Source organism: Perissodus microlepis, chromosome 6 (assembly GCF_051167445.1).
Source record: "Perissodus microlepis isolate ML-2025 ecotype Zambia chromosome 6, ASM5116744v1, whole genome shotgun sequence".
Classification (NCBI taxonomy): domain Eukaryota; kingdom Metazoa; phylum Chordata; class Actinopteri; order Cichliformes; family Cichlidae; genus Perissodus; species Perissodus microlepis.
Genome location: NC_140466.1, coordinates 7668401 through 7691302, shown reverse-complemented (window position 1 = coordinate 7691302; position 22902 = coordinate 7668401). Strand labels below are relative to the sequence as shown.

At 39.9% G+C, this 22902-nt stretch overlaps 1 protein-coding gene across 5 annotated transcripts in view; it reads left to right on the top strand.

The window, feature by feature from the left end:
• The window catches only part of rgs12b (regulator of G protein signaling 12b), a 53122-nt gene that overhangs the window by 11578 nt on the left and 18642 nt on the right, over positions 1–22902 (top strand). For all 5 annotated transcript variants that reach the window (XM_084930439.1, XM_084930436.1, XM_084930435.1 and 2 more), the window contains exon 6: positions 18643–18664. In XM_084930439.1, the coding sequence (XP_084786565.1) occupies positions 18643–18664 (22 nt within the window). The remainder of the gene's footprint in view (positions 1–18642; positions 18665–22902) is intronic.

The window sequence follows — 22902 nt, the reverse complement described above, 5'->3', positions numbered from 1 at the left end:
GACATTCCCCTCGTTAGTGCGGCCTCAACACAAAAGCACACACAAATGCACACACAAATGCACAGTGTATATACACACATGCAGGAAGAGCTGTGCATGAAAATACACAAACAAATGCCAGCTTTAAATCGGTGACACACAAGCATATTTACACACACACACAACTATCAGACATCTTGTTAGATGTGCTGCTCAAGCTGCTTTCAGACTGTGTGAGCAGGCGTGTTTGTGGCTCGTTTAGCAGAAAAAAAGACAGAGTTTGAGACTCGTTTCGTATTCATCTGTCAGGGGGAGAAATATGATTTTACTAGTGTCATTTGTCCATTTGTTTGTCTGCCAGTAAAGAATGTGATTAAGCTTGGCAGAGAGGTGGATGAAAGACGAACAGTTTTGGTGCAGCTCTGGATCACCTTCTTTAACATTGGGAGAACTGATATTGGTGGAAACCTGCAGTCTGCCTCTTAGTTCCCTTCTTGTCTTGTGACAGGTCTAGAGCCTATTACGCAGTCGCGCAGCACCCACACACAAGTTGCACACTTCAGTGTGTCAGGCTCCTAGTTGGACTTTAGTTAGGCATTTAACTTCTTTGTCTTCTTAGACATATACAGATACGCTCACACACATACAGACACTAAAGAACGTGTTAAATAGTACACACAGAACTTTGTTTCAGAATACTAATATTTAAAACCACAGAGAGCTATTTTAGAGACCATCACCAACCAAGAAAAAAAGAGCTACCTAACTCTAACTGAATCAACCATTTCAAAGCAAACACATCATTCTCAACTGGTCCTGGAGGTTTGAAATCTGCAGTGTACTCGATTGAACTTGGTTAACAACGGTCACAAGAAATGTTTCAGAATAAATGCACAAACACCAAGCAATTCTCACAATGGGCCGTTTGTGGCTGTTTGCACAATGAGCTGAAAGAAAACTATAGTTGGAAGAAGGTGAGATTTTTCTCCACTGTGCAAAATCCCAGTGGCACAAAAACAGGGAGTGTTATTAAATCTAAGAAGTAACTGGTGCTGTAATATTAAATCATTTTGATGCTTCCTAATAAAATAAAATAAACAGCTTTATTATCTGTAAGCTCAGACCAGTTTTTAATGCATATTATAAAGGTATTGTAAAATTTGGGTATTTCAAATGACAAGTATGTATCATCAAGTGTACATAGCAAAATATTGAAATGTCTTCTATTTGTTTTGTCAGCATTTTTCTGCATTACTTACAATTATTTATTTAATTTGTAGACTTGGTCATTTAAGTAGAATGCATGCAAGTCTCCTGAAATCTCAATATAACTCTAACTGAAGTTAGAATGCAGTTTTACAGAGGAAACTACAGTGTTTCTTTTAAAACTTTATTTATATCCTATATGCAATTCTGAACACTGGGCATTTAATAGATGGACATTTCTTGACAGATGGCTATTTCAGTTTAATGTATGTGGTTTTTGTCTTTTTTAGTGTTCTATTACATTTAAGACATTAGCATTATCTATATTTGTTTTAGCAAATGATCACCAATGAAGCAGAAGAAAGTGCTATTGCTATTAAATTTAATATTAAGCATAGTTAGAATAAAGCCACATATTAACTTTATCTTTATAAGGATAAGGCATCATCAAGTCTTGTTTTTGGTTTAATCCTTGTGCTTAACTATGACATAGATGAATTAAAATCTTAGCTTACATAGAGTGTGATTTACTTGTCGTAGCAAAGACTCGGTGCTCAAAATGTATTAACATTTATTATTGGTCTAGACTTGAAATGCCTTTTATGACCAAACATGTCAGTTACTTTAATTTATCATCCTTTTAGATGTTGTTTTTGTGTCTATAACATCTGGCTGATGAACACAAAATTATAAAATGCTTCATAAAAACATCAAAATTAATCAAAGCTAGGAATAAGAAGTGACCTCTATTTGTTTAACAATTTTATACTGGAATGTAAAAAATGCAACTACCATTTTTCATTAGACCTTCTCCCCTTTTTTCTTTCCCACTACTTTCAAACTCCACGCCCTGCTTGTAATGCAGGTTATCTGTTGAAAGAAGACTCACCCTTGGTGACATGATTAGGGTTAATGTATCACATTTTGGAAAGCTTCCTTTATCCCTACAGAGTATATTATGCAGCTGTTTTCAGAGGCTTCAGGGGTTGACAGCAGCATTTACTAATGTTTACTACTAATGTTTATCAAAAGAGCCGCTTTTGAAAAAAATCTGTATGGAGCCACAAAAAATGCTTGTTATGAAAAAAATAGCGGTCAAAGGACTCAATACTATCCTCTGTAAAATGCACCCAGTGGCATGTAGAGCCACCTTTAGTGGCAATAACTTTTTGTGTGTAGCTAATTGTATTCTGTGTGTTTGTATCAGACTTTCAAGTCAGTGTGGGAGAGTTTTGGCCCACTCTCCTTTATAAGTGCTTCATTTCTTTCAGGTTGCAGGCATTTGTTTATGCACAGCTCTTTTAAGGGCCCATCCGAGCATTTCAGTGAGGTTGAGGTCTGGACTTTAAATGGGCAACTGCAGAACCTTGGTTCTTAATTTTCAACCATTCTGCTATAGATTTGCTGATGTGTTGGAGATTATTTTGCTGTTTGTTGACCAAGCTTTAGGTGTTACAGGTTTTAGGTGACTGTGGTATTGTGTTAACACACATCTGAATGCCCTAGACCAGCGGTCCCCAACCTTTTTTGCGCCACGGACCGGTTTATGCCCGACAATATTTTCACGGACCGGCCTTTAAGGTGTCGCGGGTAAATACAACAAAATCAAACTAGTACCGGTACCGAAAAAAAGAAGATTTATTCATAACACACGTGAAAAGACCCAGGAAAACCGGGTTAACGATAAAAACGATAACAAAATAACGCTGAAAACCGATAAAAACCCTGAAAACCATACATTTCACACCTGAGCCTCAACTCTCGTGGCCCGGTACCAAACGACTCACGGACCGGTACCGGTCCGAGGCCCGGGGGTTGGGGACCGCTGCCCTAGACTATCAAAATCTCTGCTTTTATACAGGTGGTCAGAGTTTCTGATGATCAGTTAGTTACAAGGTTGCTATTGACACTACACACGTTTAAGTAAGTGTAAAGAATCAGTTACCCATCTCAAATTTGTATCAGTAAAAGGGCCACATGCCTCGTCTCCTGTACTAACACATGAAGTTGGTGTACTTTATGTGTATGGTCGAGTACAGGTGGAATTTCCAAACATAAAAGCTCTGAACTGTAAAATGAACTTCATGTAGTTGTCCAAAAATCTAACTTTATCTTTCTATTCAAATTGCACCAGAATGTGTTTTTGACAGAACACTTTATGTATATATTTTAAATGAGAAAACATTGTGCTGTTCTGCAGTAGACTGAATCTGAATGCATTTGACTTTTTTATCAGTGATCAGTGTGAGCGAGTTGCCGCTTTATTCTCAGTCTTCACCCCTGGGCCAAGTGGAGGAAAACCAGCAGAGATGAGTGTGGGGTAATAGGACAAGTACCTTCACTGTGTGTCAAGGCATGTTGAGGAATGCAGCTACTTTTCAACTGTCATAAACAACCTAATCATGGCAACAGACACCAGTCATAGCTGTCAGCTGAATGGAAATATTGCTGCGAAACACTGAGTGTGTTCCTCCCTATTTCGCTTTTTGTTGCCCTCCCCTCCGCCATCGTGAATGTCAGTTTACTCTCTACACCCCAGACAAGCGTGGGGCATACTAAACAGTTGACAGAAGAGCACAATGTGTTGTAACACATTCATCCCAACGCTGATTTTATGTGTGGGTGTGTTCCTTAATGGCAAGGGGTCTCCCTCCGCAGCCTTGCCTACGCACTTGTCTCAAGTGTGTTTTTGTGCGTGCCTCTCTGCCCACAGCAGTGTGGGTGGAATAGACATTATACAAGGGTGGGTGCAAAAGCGGAGACAGAGGAGGGGGAGAGCATTGAGGCAGGGCAAAGGAGACTATAGAGAGGGAAGAAGAGGAGGAGGGGGGATAAGAGAGAGAACCATAGGGACCGGGGAATCTAGCGACGGCGACATTCTGTAGCGTTTTGGACATTTCAAAGCCATCGGGCTTTACCACTTGTTCTGCGCAGACACGCACATTCAACAGCTGATGACGATGCGCACGGAGGGGAGCTCTCACATGCAGTGCTGAGGATTACTTGTCTCTTCCTTCATGGAGCAGCAAACTTCAAGCGCGGATTCTGAAACGGCTGCTGATCCTGTGAGTAAACGAGCTGCGTTCGTTTGTTAGGGAATCTATGCAAGTGTGTGAGAGATGCATCCTATATATTTAATCCCAGTAACGGCTCTCTGGCTTCTGTCATTTGTAGCATCATAGCTTTGTTACACAATCTTGACTGTTTCAGAACAGTATTGCTGGAACAGATGCTTAAAGTTCAGTTGAAAATAAAAATGGATGTTTGTGTGAGTTTGAGTCATAAAATCATATCTTTCTTTGGTAATTGCTATGAAAGGCCTTGCCAAACTTCCTGTTTACTGACACTTCTCTATTTTGCTGTTGGCCTCTAGGCACTATCGGCTCGTGCCAGTCATCCAAAACATATTTATTTAAGTTAAGATGAATTTAATGCACTCAGAGTTTAGTTGTGAAGGCTCTCTCTGGAATGACAGATCATGTGATCATGCACAACCCAATCAGCAGGCTCCTTTTGGCTCTGTTGAAGTAAAAGAAAACCTGTTGATTCTTTTCTCGAGTCCTCTGAATCCATTCATCAAATTGGTGTTTTAAAGCCGTTTTCTAAGAAATATCCACTGTGTTGCAAAAAAACAATGCAATAACCACCTCTTATGCAAAGTATAAAGGTAGTGGGTCAGTTATGTTGTCAGTGATTCTGTATTTATGTACCCTAACAAGGTCGGTGGTTGTGTATGAGTGTGTGTACACATATTAAGTTTTTTGTCAGGGAGTTTTGACACTGTGGTGGCCTCTGACCCGGCACACACAGCACAGACCCACACATTCAGGCATAAAAAACTCATTCATATCTTAAAAAGTGAAAAAGAACACCCAGAGATAAGAACCTGCACACACATTTTTCTGTGTGTGTCTGTGTGTACTCTCAAAGTGACTGTGTGTGTTGTTCCTCGTGATATCCCCTGAGAGCAGAGTGTGTTAGGGAAGGAAAATCAGATGACGAGACAATGAGACAAGATCAACACTGCTCCTGTACATGAAACACCGCAGGAGGCCAGCAGTCACGTTAGACGCAGCTCCACTTTCAAATAAACACAAGCGTTTCTTTTTTATCTTCAACAAGTGCCAGATACAGTTTATCACATCAGCACAGTCAAACTGTGTCATGTGATAAGTCAGTCGATAGATTGTGTTTTGTTAACTTAAATTGTCAAAAAATGCAGATAAAATGATAGGAAAACCGTGTTTGAACCTGTACTTTTTTTTATCTCTGTTAAACAAGTGTTTCAGTCAGTGGAATCACAGTTTACTACTACCTATATTTACAGTTTTAATGACAGCAACATGAGTCATTTTAATTCAAATACCAAACTGAAAAAAAATGTGTCATCTTAAAAAAAGATCTGAAAGTCACCAGTTTCAAGAGTGAGCTTTCAAAGGAAACATTAGGCAGTTTGCAAAAGGAACAGATGCACAGTTAATGGTGCATCAAGTACAAATACTGCACAGCTGTCTCATAAAGCAGATATTTTTTACGTTTCTATCTTTAAATAGATTTTAACTTCATTTATTTCCACTGTATCTTATAATCCTGGCAGTCACTATTCATTATTAGCTGATTCGCTTCCATACTTTGATTGATCTGAGATTGACACTGAGTATGAATTCTGTCTTACCTAAGTGGCAACAGCAGGGGGCAATGTTGGGTTATTGTCTGCAATAAAGGGCAAAAAATGGATAGATGCCAAACTAAACCCTTCTTAGCAGGAAATAAAATGTGTTCTCTTTAATAAAGATGGTTTGTAACTGAGCTGATTGATTCTGATTGCAACTGAATTCCTGTTTGCTGTTCGTTATCACCCCAATGAGCCTTTTTCCCCAAACATTCAGCAACATTGAATTTACATGCCAGTTACTTTCTGGATTTCTGGATGTAAGTTTTGTAGGCTTGAAGTATTTTACAGGAGTATTTCACTATACTGCATCTATAAAGACTGAAAGAGGTCAGTGAGACGGTTAAACCTGGTGATGGAACATAGACTTGGAAGTAATGGATTGCAATGTGTCTTCAAATGTACTTGTTTACACATTTAAATAATACCTTATTAGTTATATATTTCAACAATGTAAATGTTTCTAAACGAAGACAGTGTAAGAAGCGTTGTTTTACTCTAGAAGTGCAAAAATGTGTGCTTAATAAGAACTTTTCACATGCTTCTGTGTTGGATAAGCATGGGTCTATCTAGGGAGGAGAACACACAAAGGAAAAATGCTGCTTGCTCGACCATAGGAATTAGGATGAAGAGAGGAGTGAGAGATGCGACATTTCTTTGTCTAACGTCTTCCTTGTTCTTTTGTTCTCTTAGCCTCTGCTCTTTTTTTCTTTCTCCTTTTATCACCAGGATGCGGATTTAGCCAACCTAAACTTTGTCATATCCCTCTCTTCCTGTGTGGCGCCCTGCCACCTATCTCTTCCCTTGTGTTAAGAGATTTGTTTGAGCACAGGTTTCTTATCATTACTCATGGTTCTTCCCTGTTGTCAAAGATGTGTGGCTGACCAGATAGGTGGTTCCCAAATGGCACAGCTAGGATTTAATCAGTCTGGCTTTACTAGCGTTTGTGGTGCATTTAATAAAATCAGCTGAACCAGAGAAACTTGAACGTTTTTAAAAATTAGACTTCATCTGGGCAATCTCCTTTAGCACTAAAACCTCTGGTAATTAGTGCTTGGCAGCACCTTCAGCCTTTCTCTGTCAATGTGTGTAGAGTGGTCGTGGGGGCGCTGAGTGCTGGAGCCATCTCTGATGTTGCTATGATACAGGGACGTGTAAGGTTAACATTAACAATATGGCACAACATTTTGCGCTCTATGGCCTCAAATGGTGCTTGTGGTGTAGAAAAGAAAGGAGAAAAATGTCCTGTTATGGGCCAGTAGTCATTGAAATGACTTTTTTTTTTTCATAGAAAGTTGAAGGAAATGTAATGGGCATAGGGCCCAACATAGCTTCTAATGTTTACTGGTTGTCTTACTATTTTTAAGGGTGAAGCCAAGCTTTTTGGTGCTGTTTTGAGAGGTGTCACATCATTTTAGAGCCTGAGATAAAAGGACAAAAACCCGAAACAAATATTAAATAATGACAAAAAAAAAATACAGTTTGAAGGATATTTGGATTCTCCGTAACATTAAAACCCAGTCCAGAGAATAAAAAGTGAGATTAAAAAAAAGTTAATTAATAGTTGTAAAGAAGAAATGTAGAACTCATAAACCAGATGTTGATGAACTGTCATTAAAAAATAAACCGTTTTAACATGTGAACTCTGTGCAGTATTGGGAGAATTGTGTTCAGACCACAGTTGTTAAAGTTTGGCAGTTTTTATTGCTTGTTTCATTTTGGTTTATGTTACTTTTAGTGGTACTTTTAGTTTCTTTTACTGTAATATGGTGATTATTTGTTTAGGGGTAAAATATGAGAAAAATCATAATACTACATAAAGGTGTTTTTCGACAGTATTGAGGAAATTTACCAAAAGTCCAACTATATTTTCATTTTATTTTAGTTTGTTTTGTAAGTGCAAACTATTATTTGCATTCATTTTTGTCTGTTTGTCTATGTTTACTTTTTTACTTTTTTTTTTTTTTTTTTGTGTCCCGTTTGGATCTTTAGCCATCAGAATTGTTGTCTTAAGGCCAAGAAAGATGCCAAGTGGATTTATTTTACCAAGTGGATCATCATGGCCTTGCCATATTGGTCCATTTGATTGACCTTTATTATAATTATGAATTTATTTTATTTTCGGTTGCTACAAACGGGACAGACATGACTGGGGGATAGGACAGGGAGAAAGAATGAAAGAAAGAGAGGGAGAAAAAGAAAACCAGAGGGGAGAAGAGATGGTGAGAAGGGGGGGAAGAAAGGAAAAAAAAAACAAAAAACAAACAAAACACCTGGATCACCTGTATGGAGAAAAAAAACAGAAGACAAAGCAAACAACAAAGAGCAACATAATAAAAATAAAAACAGCACCATCACAATAAACTAGCTAGCAGTAGATAACAGTAGATACTAAATAATAAACGATATTGTGCAGCACGCAAGATAGACAGCGCACAATGTGCTTTGAGGCAGCAGCCAAGAAAGGTGTAGTCCGCGTCTGTGAACACCCGTGTGTACACCTGTGTGCATACCTGTGTGGATCAGCATGCTTGTATTCCAAAGGTTTCTCCATGTAACGATCTGCTAGGGAGTGTGGGGAGCCATAGCCCCGTCCACCAGGGTATGAAGCAGGTATGGAGGAGATCCAGGCCCCAGATATCCAGAGGCCCCAGAGTACAAGGACCCGAGGAGGACCACCAAAGGGGGGGAACCGTGCCACCCTCCTGGGAAGAGCTGGGTAGAGCCCCAAACGAGAGGTCACCCCGCAGCTACGGAGCAGAGGCCAGAGGGGGTTGCAGTGGCGTGCCCGCGGGCTCTGCCGGCAGCCAGCTGTGCCAGAGAGGACCGAGCTTCAGGCCCAGAGGCCAGAGGCCTGAGGGCATCCCACCCCCCGGAAGGAGCCCAGCCGGGCCACAGGCGCCCGGCCCCGCCAATCGGCCACCAGGAGTGAGCCGGTACATGCATGAGCGCCCAGCCCCAAACGACAAGGACCACCAACACACCAACGTCTGAGGGCATCAGCCACCGGCAGGTAGTGTGGTGAGGGGAGATAGGCCTCCGTACTTTAGAGGGCCTGAGATGTACCCAGAGAGGTTGAGTCTAAGACCCAACCTGACATATAGACACAGACGAACAGGCACACGCGGACACAAACGTGCATTCCCACCCCATATGCACAACCAAATGTCTATGTCTATGTTTACTTTAAATAATCAAGATTAAAAGAATCTTGACCTTGTCATTGCCTTTGTGACTCTTAGTCCATAGCTGGTGATATTGGAAATGTTTGGTATAAGTGTAATTTATAGTAGTGCGTTGATATGTAATGGACGATGTTGTTGTTTGCATTTATACTTTTGCGCTTTTGTGCCTGCATTAATCAGAACTGTTGGACTTGGAGCTAGTAAATCTTGAACAATTACTTTTACTAAAATGCAGAGAGGATAGAAGACTTCCAAACTATGTCCGAGTGTATGCACGTAGTCAGAGCTATGAAGATTTTATTAACCTAATAAGCAAGCTAGACACAATTCAATTGTATGACAGAAGTATTATCCTTGTGCAAGTCAATATACTGTGTTTACATGGCTTATTACTACCAAACAACATAATTGTTGCAGTCTGCATTGCCATTACTTTTGCTTGGATGTCAGGCTACAGTGTAGGGTACAGACTTAATCCCTAGTCTATGCTGCAGATTTAATGTAGCACTACAAATCAGTCATTAGGTAAAGGTGCTTGTCTCATTAACTTTTTCCTTTGCTGTGAATCCGCTGCACACTACACAGGTAACATTTGCATTCTCATATTCAGCTCTTTTGTTTAATGAAGAAAAGAAAATGGGTTGCACAATGCATGTGATATAAACACACCGCACAAACACTGCTAGCAGAGTGTAACACAGAGCCAGCTACTGTCTGCTGGACTCCGAGCAAATTAAAATGACACAGTCATTCAGTGGATGTGTTGTTTGAGTATAGAAATGAGTCATCAGTCAGTTAGTCAATCAAGACAGTGATACCAAAAAAAGATGATGTTGATGTGTAGGAAAGGTTTAAGAGACGCTCTTTCTTTCTGACAAAACAGGAAATTAGGGGGAGTGAGGTAGGCCTAAGGCCATGTGCACAAGTTCAATTGCAGTCTTTGTTTATGTGTGCGTGTGTGTTTGTGCGCAGAAGTAGGCCACTCTGTCCTGTGAAGTGCTTTGCTTTCACTTGACCTTTTAGCAGACCTGCAGAACTTCCAATCATCTCTTTTTGAAGCAGCTGCTCGAGATGAAAGTCTTCTGTCCTTCTCATGATACTTGAGACCAGACGAGAAGTTGAATTTTCTCATACCTGCGCCTGTTTTTGATTTGAACAGGGAGGAACAGGAGAAGCGTGGAGAGGTAATGGCCTTGCTGCAACATGATTGGCAGACTGACCTTTGTTCCCTCCCCTTCTCAGTAACTGCTGCCTGATGGGGGCGTGTCACTATGGAAACTGAGCCGTGTGAGTGTGTGTCAGTGTGTGCGTGTGTTTGCGAGAGAATGGAACTTCCTAGTCAGTCTGTCAGCTCAGCGTGTGGGAAAAAGAGGGAGAGCTATAGAGTGCTGTAAGAGAGGAAAACAACGTTAACGGTGAGCTACGTTAACAGTGTCTTAATACGACTTTAACAGGCAGTTGAAGCTAATTCTAAGGTGTGAGTGTGCGATAGACTTGCTGAGTTATGGCTCCATCCAAGTTAGCTGTCTGCAAAGATTTCAAGTCCTAGATAGATCCTGAAGAAACTCCATCAGTGCACATGAGCGATTGTGTTTTTGTGGTTCAGTTATGTAGATTAAACAGTCACTGGGTTTCCTCCTCTTTGAGAGGGGAGCAGGATGAGCCTCAGGAAGAGGCTCTCCTTCAAGCGGGTCTGGAACTCCAATACAGTGAGTAATGCATCCACACGTTCACACACACAGTGCTTTACAGGTGGTATTCACAGAGGAACTGCTCTTCTAGTCAGTGTTTTTTTTAAATAGAGTGGAAGTGAAAGGAGTGGAACGAGAGTCTTAATTCTGTTATTAACTCATTTGTCGATCAATGCTCATAGAAGCATCTTAACTAAATATTCAAACATTACCTGATGTTTAAAACCATTTTTGATAATACTAATAATACTAATAAAAAAACAATAACCAAGTCTTGGTTTTGATTTGTCTTCTGTATACTTTACAAAGGGATGGAACAAGGTAGAGAGAGAAACCGAGAGTGTAAATATCATTCACTTCATTAAAGTGTTGTTCTGCTCGCTACAAGTGAGACGGGGAGAGATAAACGGAAAATGGGACCGTTACCATGAGCAAGGTACACGGTGAGGAAAGGGAATCTATTACCTTCAGCTGAGGAAAAACAAAGGGACAGGATATGAATGAAGACAAAATAAGGAAAGGCTCCTGGGAAAGGAACAGGGTACAAGTTAAAATGAACAAGTCATTCTGTCTGTTATTTTCAAAAAGAAATGGTTTGGTGGTGGTACGTTTGCATAGAGATAAAGTAAGACAGACTAACAAAAATTTGAGGCGGCTGCTTCTCTTCCTCTCAAAGCCAGATGTCTTTTGAGCCAGAGCAGGAGGCAGACAGAAAGAGAAGTAGAAACAAAGCCAGAGACTGTGAAAAATGTCGGAAAAGATCTGCTTTTTGTAGGCTCTTTTGGTCTTGTGTTTTTTCAAGAAAGTGAGAGATAACAGCTGTAAGACAGTGGAATGGTGAGCTGAGTCAGAAGTCTCACTTCTTGTGAAGTTTGCTTAATTTAGCACATCAACTGGCAGCTGTGAGAACATGTCTGCAGGTGTTAAGCCAGGAGTACTCAATCAGATTCATATGTGTTTACATCATGTTTCCTCCTTTGTCTGTGTGATGGTAGTGTGTTTAAGGCATCAAGCCAAGTAAAACAGAAATTTATCACCGGGGCAGCCTCTGAGTCACACCTCCTGTGTGGCTCTTTTGTAGGGAAACAAACACTATCCGCATTCCTTCCTTTCATTGAGAGTGGATATTGATTTCATTGTGCGCTGCAGGGATTTATCCTAGAATTCCAGAGGATTTCAATTTGGAATAAAAAAACTTGAATTTTTACATATTTGCAGGGATGTTGATATAGGCAACTCAGAGAAGCTACTCTGTGTTATTTTTTGATTCATATATGTTTTTTGGTTAAATTGTTAAATTTGATACTAACCCAGAGGTTACATTGAAGATGTTCTTGCTCATGTTCACAGCTTCACACCCTTCTTTGACTTTCGTTTGAAACATTACAACCTAATCAGCTTGTTCACTCCATCCTTGCCTCTCTGAGTTAAGCTATGCTCAAGCTAGGCTTTCTCACAGCCCCCGTCCTGGCAGGATTACTCTGGTCTTCTAAATGGCAGCCACTATTCACCTCATATTTAAAAGTAAACACAGTGGCACGCACACATTGAGACTGTTAGCCCAACAGCTTCCTCCTCAGATGGATGTGTGTGTTTATGAATGTGTGCAGTCTGAAAATCTGTGTTATGAATTCTAAATCAGCTTTTATGGACAGAATCTCTGTGTGTGTGTGTATGTTTCATTTGTTCAGTTATGGGTGTGGTCTCCTGTAGTGATGTAAAATCACAAGACATGATCAGCACTCTTTTATATTTTTGTCATCTTTTACTCTAAGAGTAGAATCTCTTTCCTTTCCAAGGGTGGCCGTTTAAGTTCCAGTGTTTGAGCCAGGAACAGGTTCCTGTCGTACAAACAGTCTAGTCTTTGTGTGTGCGACTGCATATGTTATCCCTCACACTTTCTCCCACAGATAGACATTTTTGTTCACCTTGTTAAGTGCTACTGGTCACTCTGTGTGTCATCCATTAAAACAGAATGTCCTTTTCTGCCGTCTGCCTAAACGGTCAAACGTAAACAGGGCATGTTTCGGAAACTTGAGGTTGTTTAAAGAGACTTTTATTACATTCGAAGTTTCAATATTATGACCCTGTGAGTGAGCGTTTGTAAATTGTACAGTGTGCTTAGTCATAGCTTGAACCCGACGTCCAGGCTTCATAACAGATGATGTAAGTCATACGTTCCACGCTAGTCACAGCTAATAAAGGATTTGGACCTCCGCAAACAATAACCACCAACAGCAGAGGTGGCAAAAGCACAGATATTCTTTACTTAGACAGATGTTTAGATTCTTCTGTTCAAAAAGTTTAAAGTAAAGAGTAAATAAGTTCACTTTCTTTACTCAGTAAAGTGAAAAAGTACAGACTTTGAAATGTAATAAAGTAAAAAGTAACTTTTTAAAAGACAGTTCTAATATGATCTATTTTTATGCAATGCAAATTAAAGCTATATTAATGTAATAATAAAATATTAGTACATGGAAATACTTCATTTGCAAATGTAGGTAGTAAAAACAAAACTTTTCAGAACAATAAATACTCAAGTACAGATACCTGAGTACATTAACAAAGTATTTGTGCTTTTTTTGCTTCTCACCTTTAAGAAACAGCCACAGATGCACACACACAGCATAAGCAGTCCAGGCATATATCTGCAAGGTGGCAATTTGTGTTCAAGGAGCTAAAAGCAGGATAATGCGGGTAAACACACAAGTTTTGACCTGTAGACTAAAAAATACTTTCCAACGTCCGTGTAATGTAACCTACTGAATGACAGAGTCACAACACCACACCCTGTTCCTACTGAAGGTAATTAAGTCTTATGTATGTATGAATCCAATTTTTCTCTTCTAAAGAGGTCCCGATAAGCCATCAAATGGAAAAACGTGAAATGACTGTTAATAAAAACATAGCCTTGAATTTTTGGTTCAGATCAGGGTGTGTTGCCACTAAATGTTGCGCAATTATGTGATTCAGCTTTTATCTTTTGTTAAAGTGGGTGTCACAGTGATGTGATCATTGTGTAACGGTCTACAACGCTTCCACTGTGTCAGTATTCAGTGCCCATGGCTTCTTAGAATACCAAAATAAGCTTATGAAGTTTTTCACCGAAATCATTCATTTTTGTGAATTTCCAGATCAAAGTCGAGATGTGGTTCATTATGGTTGTTTGCCAGTATTGACTGTTTAGTATAAATTCATCTGTGAGTCAACAAGAACATCAACAACTGATGATAAAAAGTTAAAATTACATTAAACAACATTTCTTAGCTTCAGCTTCTCAAAATTTAGGATTTTAATTGAACATGTTTGTGTTTCTAGTGATTTGACAACAATTTGAAGCCATCACCTTGTTATCTAGTTCTCTAAGTTATCTAAGTTAACTTTGTTTAACAGTGTGGGGCACTCTACCAAGCTGTTTTTTTTTTGGGGGGGGGGGGGGGGGGGGTTCCACCTGGACTGGACATTTTTTCTTTCCTTTTTTTATTTCGTTTGTGCTCTTAGTACTCCACAGGACAACCAAGGACCAAGGATTAAAAAAAAAAAAAGAAACTGGCTGTTTTGTCATCGGTCACCAATATCCCAACCTCTGAGTGCCGCAGTGGTGAGCACTGTCACCTCACCATATCAGTGGGTTTAAATGCATCAACCAGCTAGAGCCTTTCTGTGTGGACCTCAGTTTTTCTGCTTGTTAGTCATCCTAAAATTGACCATACTTGTGAATATGAGCATGAATTGTTGTCTGTCTGTGCTAAACCTTGCTACAGACTGGCAACCTGTCCAGACTTGGCCTGCCTCTCAACCTATGAGAGTTAGGATAGGCAGCCCTAAATTGGTTTAACACAGACGCATTTTCAAATAAATGTATTGTTTAAATGTTTTGCAAATAATTTCATCTTCTTTTTAATTATATTTTCCATTGTTTTTGACTCTCACACGTTGTTGATGAGATTAGCTTTATACTATACATATACATATATATGATGAAGTTTGTAGTTTCAGTTTGTCCACTTGTAATGAAAACATTAGATAAAAATGTTAACTAAATGCAGATATCATACTAGTCAGGTAGATTTGTATCTAAATGTCTTTTTTTGTCCAAAATAGCACAGAAATGGGCTTTTATGCAATATAATATCATAAGGGATTCTAATCTGAGATGTAATGTGTTATTTATTAATAAGAAAGAACCATTATCTGCAGCTCTGTCTTGCTTAACCAGAATTGACATCCTACACATACAGAGTTTCTGCTTTTTTCCTACAACAACAACAACAACAACAAACAAGCTCTCCACAACTGTAATCATGATCACCAATCTCTGAAGTTGTGTCATTGTCTGCTGATCTTATCAGTGCATTCACCACAATACACATGAAAGGCCCACTAATATCTGTAAGAAACCGATCCTCAGCCTACATTATAGGAGATGTGATAATAACTGAAACCAGTGGAGGCTAAAAGTAGCACACGTGGCACCTATGAACTGGCAGCACATTTGTTCCTTACAGTGGGATATACATTTGAGAGTATCCTACTTAAATTGAAGTATTTTCCATCTACATATCATCTCTACAGATAGAGGTTTGAGAAAGGACCTTGAAGAGGGAATGTCTGAAAAGCCCCAATCGTTCTCTGTGGGCTGTCAGGAATGACCAGGACTTGCCAAAAGAGGAAGGGAAACACCACTGGAATGATTGAGGAAACGAGACGGAGGGCAAGAATATGAGAATGATTTAAGGAGAAGAAGGGAATAAGTGTGAGAAAGGAAGAAAGACTGGGGCTACAGCATTCTGGGAAAAGAATAAACAAAAGGAAGGAGAGAGTGAAAATAGGCTAGAGGGGGAATCAAGTGAAAACGGGGGAGAGGGGCCTCGATCAGGAGCCAAACCTCTCCACCACAGCATGTGTCTGGAAGTGATCATGCTAGCGCTGAATTGGGGATAGGGGTGAAAACACACACACACACACACACACACACACACACACACACACACACACACACACACACACACACACACACACACACACACACACACACACACACACACACACACACACACACATTCACATTCATAAATGCAAAAAAATGCATGCTACACACAAAAGACACATCTTTGACAGATGTTGGCCATATGCTTACATACTGTAGGCTTCACAACTACAACAAGGCCAGGATGTCTTGACCCACAGAAACACACATAGACACAGTAAATGCTGTTGGGAATGTGTGAGTTGTGAATCTGATTTTTGCTCTAATAAGTGTAATCACTTTGTGTCTCTGGTCATTTTTGGTTATCCTCTCTCGTGGTTGTACCACAAACAGCTGCTTCAGAATAATCTCTTTCCATCCACTGGAGCCAACCTCTGTACTTCAAGGGACAGTGTGGAATTGTTAATCCCTGAGAAACTTTAGCCGTTTTCACACATGTACTGCAGCCCTGACCTTTTCTCGACATCACTCAACTGAGCAGCATGCGGGGATGTTCGATTGGGCACTAGCCCGTTTTTATCCTAGCAGCTCCCTGGTAACGCACTAGTGAATGAGCACCCCGTGTCCTTCCTCTTGCACTATCTATCCAGGCAACTCCCTTACCTAAACCACGCATGGTTTTTCCAGTAGTATATCTTAAGAGGACAATTTCCTGCTGCATGTGACAAAAGACAACTATAAAAAATGCTCCATCCTGATTCTTCTAAAATTGTAACTCAATGCAGTTTTATTTATATAGTGCCAAATCACATATACCGTTGCACTTTATATTGTAAGGTAACAGCTCTACAGTAATACCAAGAAAACCTCAACAATCAAATGACTCCCTTTGAGCAAGTACCTGGGGACAGCGGGCAGGAAAAAAAAATCCCTTTTAATAGGAAGATACCTCCGGCAGATTCAGGCTCAGGGAGGGGCAGCCATCTGCCTCAACTGGTTGGGGGTGATGGGAGGAAGACAAGACAAAAGACAGACTGTGGAAGAGAGCCAGAGATTAGTAATAACTAATGATTAAATGCAGAGAGCTATATAAACACATAGTGAGAAAAAAAAGGTGATTGATAAGGAAGCACTCGGTGCATCATGGGAAACCCCCAGACCTACGTAACTTAGGGAGAATTCAAGGTCACCTGAAATTGTTTGATGTTTATGTATGAAAACATCTTTACACTAACAGAACCATCTGGGCAGGACTAGATCTGATTTAAGAGAGGAAATGGCCAAAATTCAACAGGTAGCACATACACAGACAGCACCAAGGGTTCAAATGAACTAGATGTACCCAGTTTGCATATTGAATATGAGTCTGGATATTTTAGAATTTTAATGCTGTAGGCTTATTACAAATAGAGAATGTTATTGTTTTTGTAAATTGGTTAACGAGTGTTTAGGTGAAGAAATCTATTAGAATAGCAGAACTTCCACTTCAGTATTTTAGTTACTGTAAAATTTGCATAGTTTGGAACCTAATGTAATGCTCAGTTGCAGACACTGCCTTTTTTAGACTTTGTGGTGCTTCTGTTTTTATTTTAATACCAGTTTCAGTTTTAGTAACTCTTTTGAACACAAAGGTGTACTCCTACTGTTGACCTTTTGTCTTATGCTGTTCCCTATCTTAACTCCTCAGACACACATGTGTCTAAAACCAAATCTAGGCTGCTGGTAGAAATCTGGGTAATTAAAGTGAATACGAAATAACTACAACTAAAAGGGATTTTTTTTCCTCTCTCTAGTAAAGCTTTCAGTTTGACAGTAGGCACATGAGGCTGCACTCAAAGCGTTATTGTATAATATAAAAATTATCTTATAACACATATTAATTTGCTTTCTAATGAATGATTTTATTATTCAGTAAACCATAGCAGGGAAAGAAACAATGTTATTTCACACAACTTAAGTTGTTGTATTTCTAAAGAATGGACTGTGTGACCTATAGAAACCTCTGCTCATCTGGAGAACACTCTGATGTCTGTGCTGAGTAATGACGAGCTCAATAAAAGTTAATTTCCCAAAGATAAATGCGCTGTAGGAAATTCCTACAGATCACTTCGGTACCAGGCTGCTCTCTTAACATGAATAAACAGAAAGTTCGCCATTAGCAAGGGTAGCGGTTCGATTAAGAGCATAAAAAGACACATATTGCAAATTAGGCTCCGTTTTGAACTTTTTTTTTTTGAGTTTTCAACTTTCTCAAACCATTTTTCTCTTTCTTCCTTCCTTTCTTTCCCTCTTTTGTCTCCTGCTCGGCTTTGGCCTGAGTCACACTGTGATGCATTGTTCCACAGTAATCTACATTACTGATGTCTGCGTTGAGTGATCTCATCCTAGCTCAGCATGTCTGAGAGAAAAACCCGCTGTACGCCATATGTGTGTATTTCTGAGTGTTGTTTTGGGTCTGTGTCAGGGAAATGTGATATTAGGCTGAAGTAAGTTTGGCTTGCTTGATTATGTGTCTGTATTAACATCTGCGTGTTTGTGTTGTTGAAAACCCTTAAAATGGAGATTGAATGAGTTTCTTAATCTCTTCCTATGTTTGTGATTGTGAGATAAGCAGGCAAACTTCACACCTGCCTATTGAAAGGAGACAGGACCCATCCTTAACCTTTTCACACATACACCCAGACAGTAGGCCCCACCCTTTTGAGTTTTCTTGTAGAGCAAGCGCAGCCAGTTAACAGACGATTCCACCCACGCAGAAGACAATGAATGTGGGTGCTAATCTGGCTGTGTCATGATGTGAAACTGTGTTGATAATGGAATCATTCCTATTAGAAACTCAGTCAGTCTGTCTGTGTCTCCATGTGGCCAAAAGTGCATGCTCTGGCCTCTTGGGCCTCATACCCTGTGTGAGCTGATTTTAATGTGTGTCATCTGTGTGATGAAGAAAGATCCTAACTCATGTCTTTCTGCTTTTTACAGTCTGCTGCAGTCTCTGATGGAGGTGAGTAAATATGCCTTAAATTTTTGTATTATTTCAGTATCATTTTCAGGTCTTCTTCTTACTTGAGCTGGGGAATTTTATTGAAAATTCAAAGTTTTGTGTAGTAATTACAAGGGGGAAAAACAACAGCACTAAAATAAAGGTTCTGAAATCATTTTAGAAATGGTGATCTTTTTTTGTCTTGCATCATAACTTTGATGCATCCCTTTCTCTGCAGAGGTGGCTTTTACACCACCTTCAGTGCTCTGACTCTGTCCTCATCAAGCTGGGACATGTTTAGTTTTGCTGTTTTTTTTCTACGTTGCAAGTTCAGTAAAATTAAAGTAGACATTTTTCAAGTGCAGTAAATGCACGATAATGGAAAAGAAAACTCGATTGTGAGTTTTACCATAATTGTACAAAACCTTGCATTCTTGAGTTGTTAGGATGCGGTTCATTTAGCGTGTATCGAGTATTTTATCAGTTTAGGTCTTGCGTTTCATCGTGGCCATGCTCACAGTAGCACCGAGCTAACATTGGTCTGCTTTCAGTAACTTCTCTAGCAACAGGCGAGCTAGTTTGGCCTGCTTTTCTGCCACACCTGTGCTTAACTGCTGCTGGTGGCTGGCTGCAAGCTAAATATAAAGCCAAATTTGTAAATATAATAACGAAGCAACTGGTAGGTTTTTTTTCTGCTTCTGTAATCCTTATAAGCATATTTATGATACAGAGATGTAGATTAGATATAATGGTTCACATATTACCACAGTGTAATATTTAAAAGTAAAAAACGCTGCAACAGTTGTACTAATACAAACTTTCAGACAAAGTCTCCTCCCAGGTGACGAGATAGAACTTCACCTTTTGTCATCACGGCTTGCAAATATCTGTGAAGAAGCCTTGATCAGATTCAGGCTGCCAGTTTCCAGGCTGGGAAGGTGTTGCAAAGGGAAGGCGTTAAAGACGCTGTTTGATCATTCGTCAGTGGTTGTATAACTCATTTTACATATCTTCCCATGGTGGGGCTATATAATAGGCATTTTTTAACGTCTGTGCCAGCAAGATGCAAAAACTAACAGTTCCAGTTCCGTGAGACTTGTTGGAAAGCTGCATGTGATGTGCTTTTCTAGTTTTTTGTCGTTGTTGTTTTTCAGTTGTCTTGGTACTGTTGTTTTAATCAGGATGACAGACCATTCACACAGTGTATTTTCATGATTTGTTAGACTGGATCTAATTTGTGATAAACTGTGCTTTAACACCCCATAAATGTATATGAAAGATAAATTTTATGGCAGATGGGAGATAAAAGAATGCAGAGGAGGTGAGAAACAAGACAGGGGGTGGGAAGCTCTGAATTTTATGGTGGACGTGTTTACTGTGAGCTTGAATGTAGAAGTGTTTATCATCACTTTTTCCACAATGCATGTCTCTGGAAGATAGAATGTGTTGTTTGTGAGACTTCTCTCCTTTAATATTTTTTCTTGCATGAGATAGGGAACATGACAACTAAGGGACTAATGAGGTTCCTCATTTTGCAACGATGTTCTCGTTTTGTCTTGTGTTAGATCACTGTCACCAGGATCAAGTGAGAGAAATGTAACTCTGTGCACACACACGCCGCTCATTAGAATGTTTTCACTGAGCATCCGTGAACTATTTGTATTTGGGGTAAAATCACTATACGTTATGATTCATAAATTATGTATATTGAGTAGATTTTAGCCTGCATAATGTAGGAGCCCATTTCCTTTGCTCCAGTCTAAAATTGCCTCATTTCAATGCTTGGACTGATTTATTGAAAAAAATTAAAAGAATGTGTAAAATGTAGCTTTAAATCATCTCCTTATATACCAGCCGTGATGTAGCCACTGGATTCCACCAGATGCGCCACAACATCTGTATTGCAGGACTCATTAGCCTCAGTAGTGGCTTTCCTTTAACAAGCTCCTCATCAATACTGCAGCGTGTGCGTGTGTCCGTGTCACTATGTATACGCGCGCGTGTGCCCGGCATTTTTATCTCCCTTCTCTCTCTGCTTTGAATTATTCATCTTTCTGAGGCCTGTGTGTGCTTGTATCGGTTACCCTAGCTGGAAGCTCACAGAGCTGTGTGAATGCACATGCAGGTGCGTGTGCATGTTGTGACCTGACTCTCTCTGTGCTTTCTCAGGTTGTCATCCAGGTTGCTCACCAGCAGCAACCTCTCTCACTCTCTTTCTCTCTTTCTCATTATATCCTCCTTCTTTTTCCATTTCCCACCTTCTCTCTGTTTCTCTTTTGGTGTAAAAGTGTGTGTGAGTGTGTGTATGTGGGCCCTTTCTTGGACTATGCGTTCAGTCCTCTTGTGTTGGAGTTCATGAGGGGCCCCGATAGGGGGATTATGGATGGAGGGACTTGGTTACCCCTTAGGATTCGCTACTTTCCCCGCTGGCACCACACAGGCTCCTACCAGCTTTACCCAGGTGAGGAGATAGCTGGAGCTTTGAATACTTGTTTTTCCAACTGAGGGAAATGCAGATTTTGTTCACAGGGAAGCAATGAGGCCAACATGTTGGACAGCAGAAGGTTTTTCATGTTGAAAATTCAGTTTGTTTTTTTTAGGCCCGTGAAGGAAGTTAAAGAAAAATACCACAAGATGGAGATTGCTTGTTAGACAGATGGTTTTGGAACTATCAGTTGACAGGTGGATAATAAATGAGTTAAACCTATCTGTACAGCAGCTGTTAATGTTGTAAAGTCTGAGTAGGGCAATGATTGAGTGTTATGGTTTTCCTACAGTTCACTTTGTGTTAGCTGTGCTGTTTCTCATCTATTGAAAATTAAACAGAATTTCAGTGGAATACTGAGTTAGAAACTTTGTGTCAGTTTTTTTTTTTTAATTTCTGTTATTGGACAGAATCCTAAGAACTTCCTTTTGTAAATCTTACTTTACTCACTCACTTACTGACTGAGCCGTGCTTATAATTGTCACTGTAAAATGCCTTTTAGTAACAACATTAAAATTTTGCCATTGAAACATCTCTGAAGCCTTGGGGTGTGGACAGAGGATGGATGAGATCCACCTTTTTGGATCAGGCTTGTTTAGGCTTGTTTAAGTGCAGCCTGCCAGTGATGGATCAAACTGGGACTTGGAGGCTTGGCAGGCAGTGTTAACACTTTGGGATCTCTGTCATGTAGTGTTTGCACTGTGGTGGTGCTCAGTGTAGTGCTATGGGAGGCTGTTGCCGAAAGGGAGTGCAATTTTGTGTGTGTGTGTGTGTGTGTGTGTGTGTGTGTGTGTGTGTGTGTGTGTGTGTGTGTGTGTGTGTGTGCATGAAATGGAGTTGCTGATCGGGATAAGCTTGCTGTTTGGTATGTCTGTTGGCTTGGATGATTTATAGTTGCTTTCTGGGAGATACAGGCATCTGCTTAGATCTAAATGACGTAAATGTCATCATCAGAGGGTGAACCCAAGACTGTGTGTGGATCCAGATGTCTGCCAGCTGTGACTCCACTGCAGAGACTTCATGGGAGCTAGGAAAAAGTATAATAAGTGTTGCCTTTAGCTGTGTCTGCAGACAAGTAAAACTCTGGCTGAGAATAATGTGAAAGATTCACTTTTAAGATTTTAATTTGCAGAGGAAAATATGCAAGGTAAGGAAATAAATATATGTAAAGCAAGTAAATAACACAAAACCTCCAAGAAATCGTTTCTGAGGCTTTTTTTTTTTTTTTTGGTCGTTTTAAGCCTGTTGTTTCTTTTGTGCCATGACTTTGTATTATAAGCCTGTCTCACTGATACACTGATAATTAGTCCTGGCTGTGTGTTGTTATGGACTCCAGCTCCTGTGACATGGAACAGGATACTTGGTTTAGACAATACATGGATAAATGTTTGCCTCTCGGTCACAGTGAGAGATTGCTGTTAATGTTAGGAGGAGTCCCTGTAGTTGTTTACTATGCCGCTGAGAACTGAAGACGAATGAATGAGCCAAGCGGTTTGGAAAAACTGATTAGAGATAACCTTTATGTGAACACTGTCACTGATAACATTAAACGCAAGAAAAATGTGCAGAAGCAGAATTCACAATGGACTTTCAGTTAATAGCCTCGTATCTTTCCAAGTTTTAAGTCATGTAAGACTTTAGCTGTAGGCTCAATTCTGGTCTTTTTAGTTTATTTACAGGATGTGCGTCGTTTTGGGCACCTGACCGGTGATGTCTTCCCGCTGGCTGTTCTTGTGTTTTGTTTTATCTCAACTTAGCAACCCGCTTTCAGTTC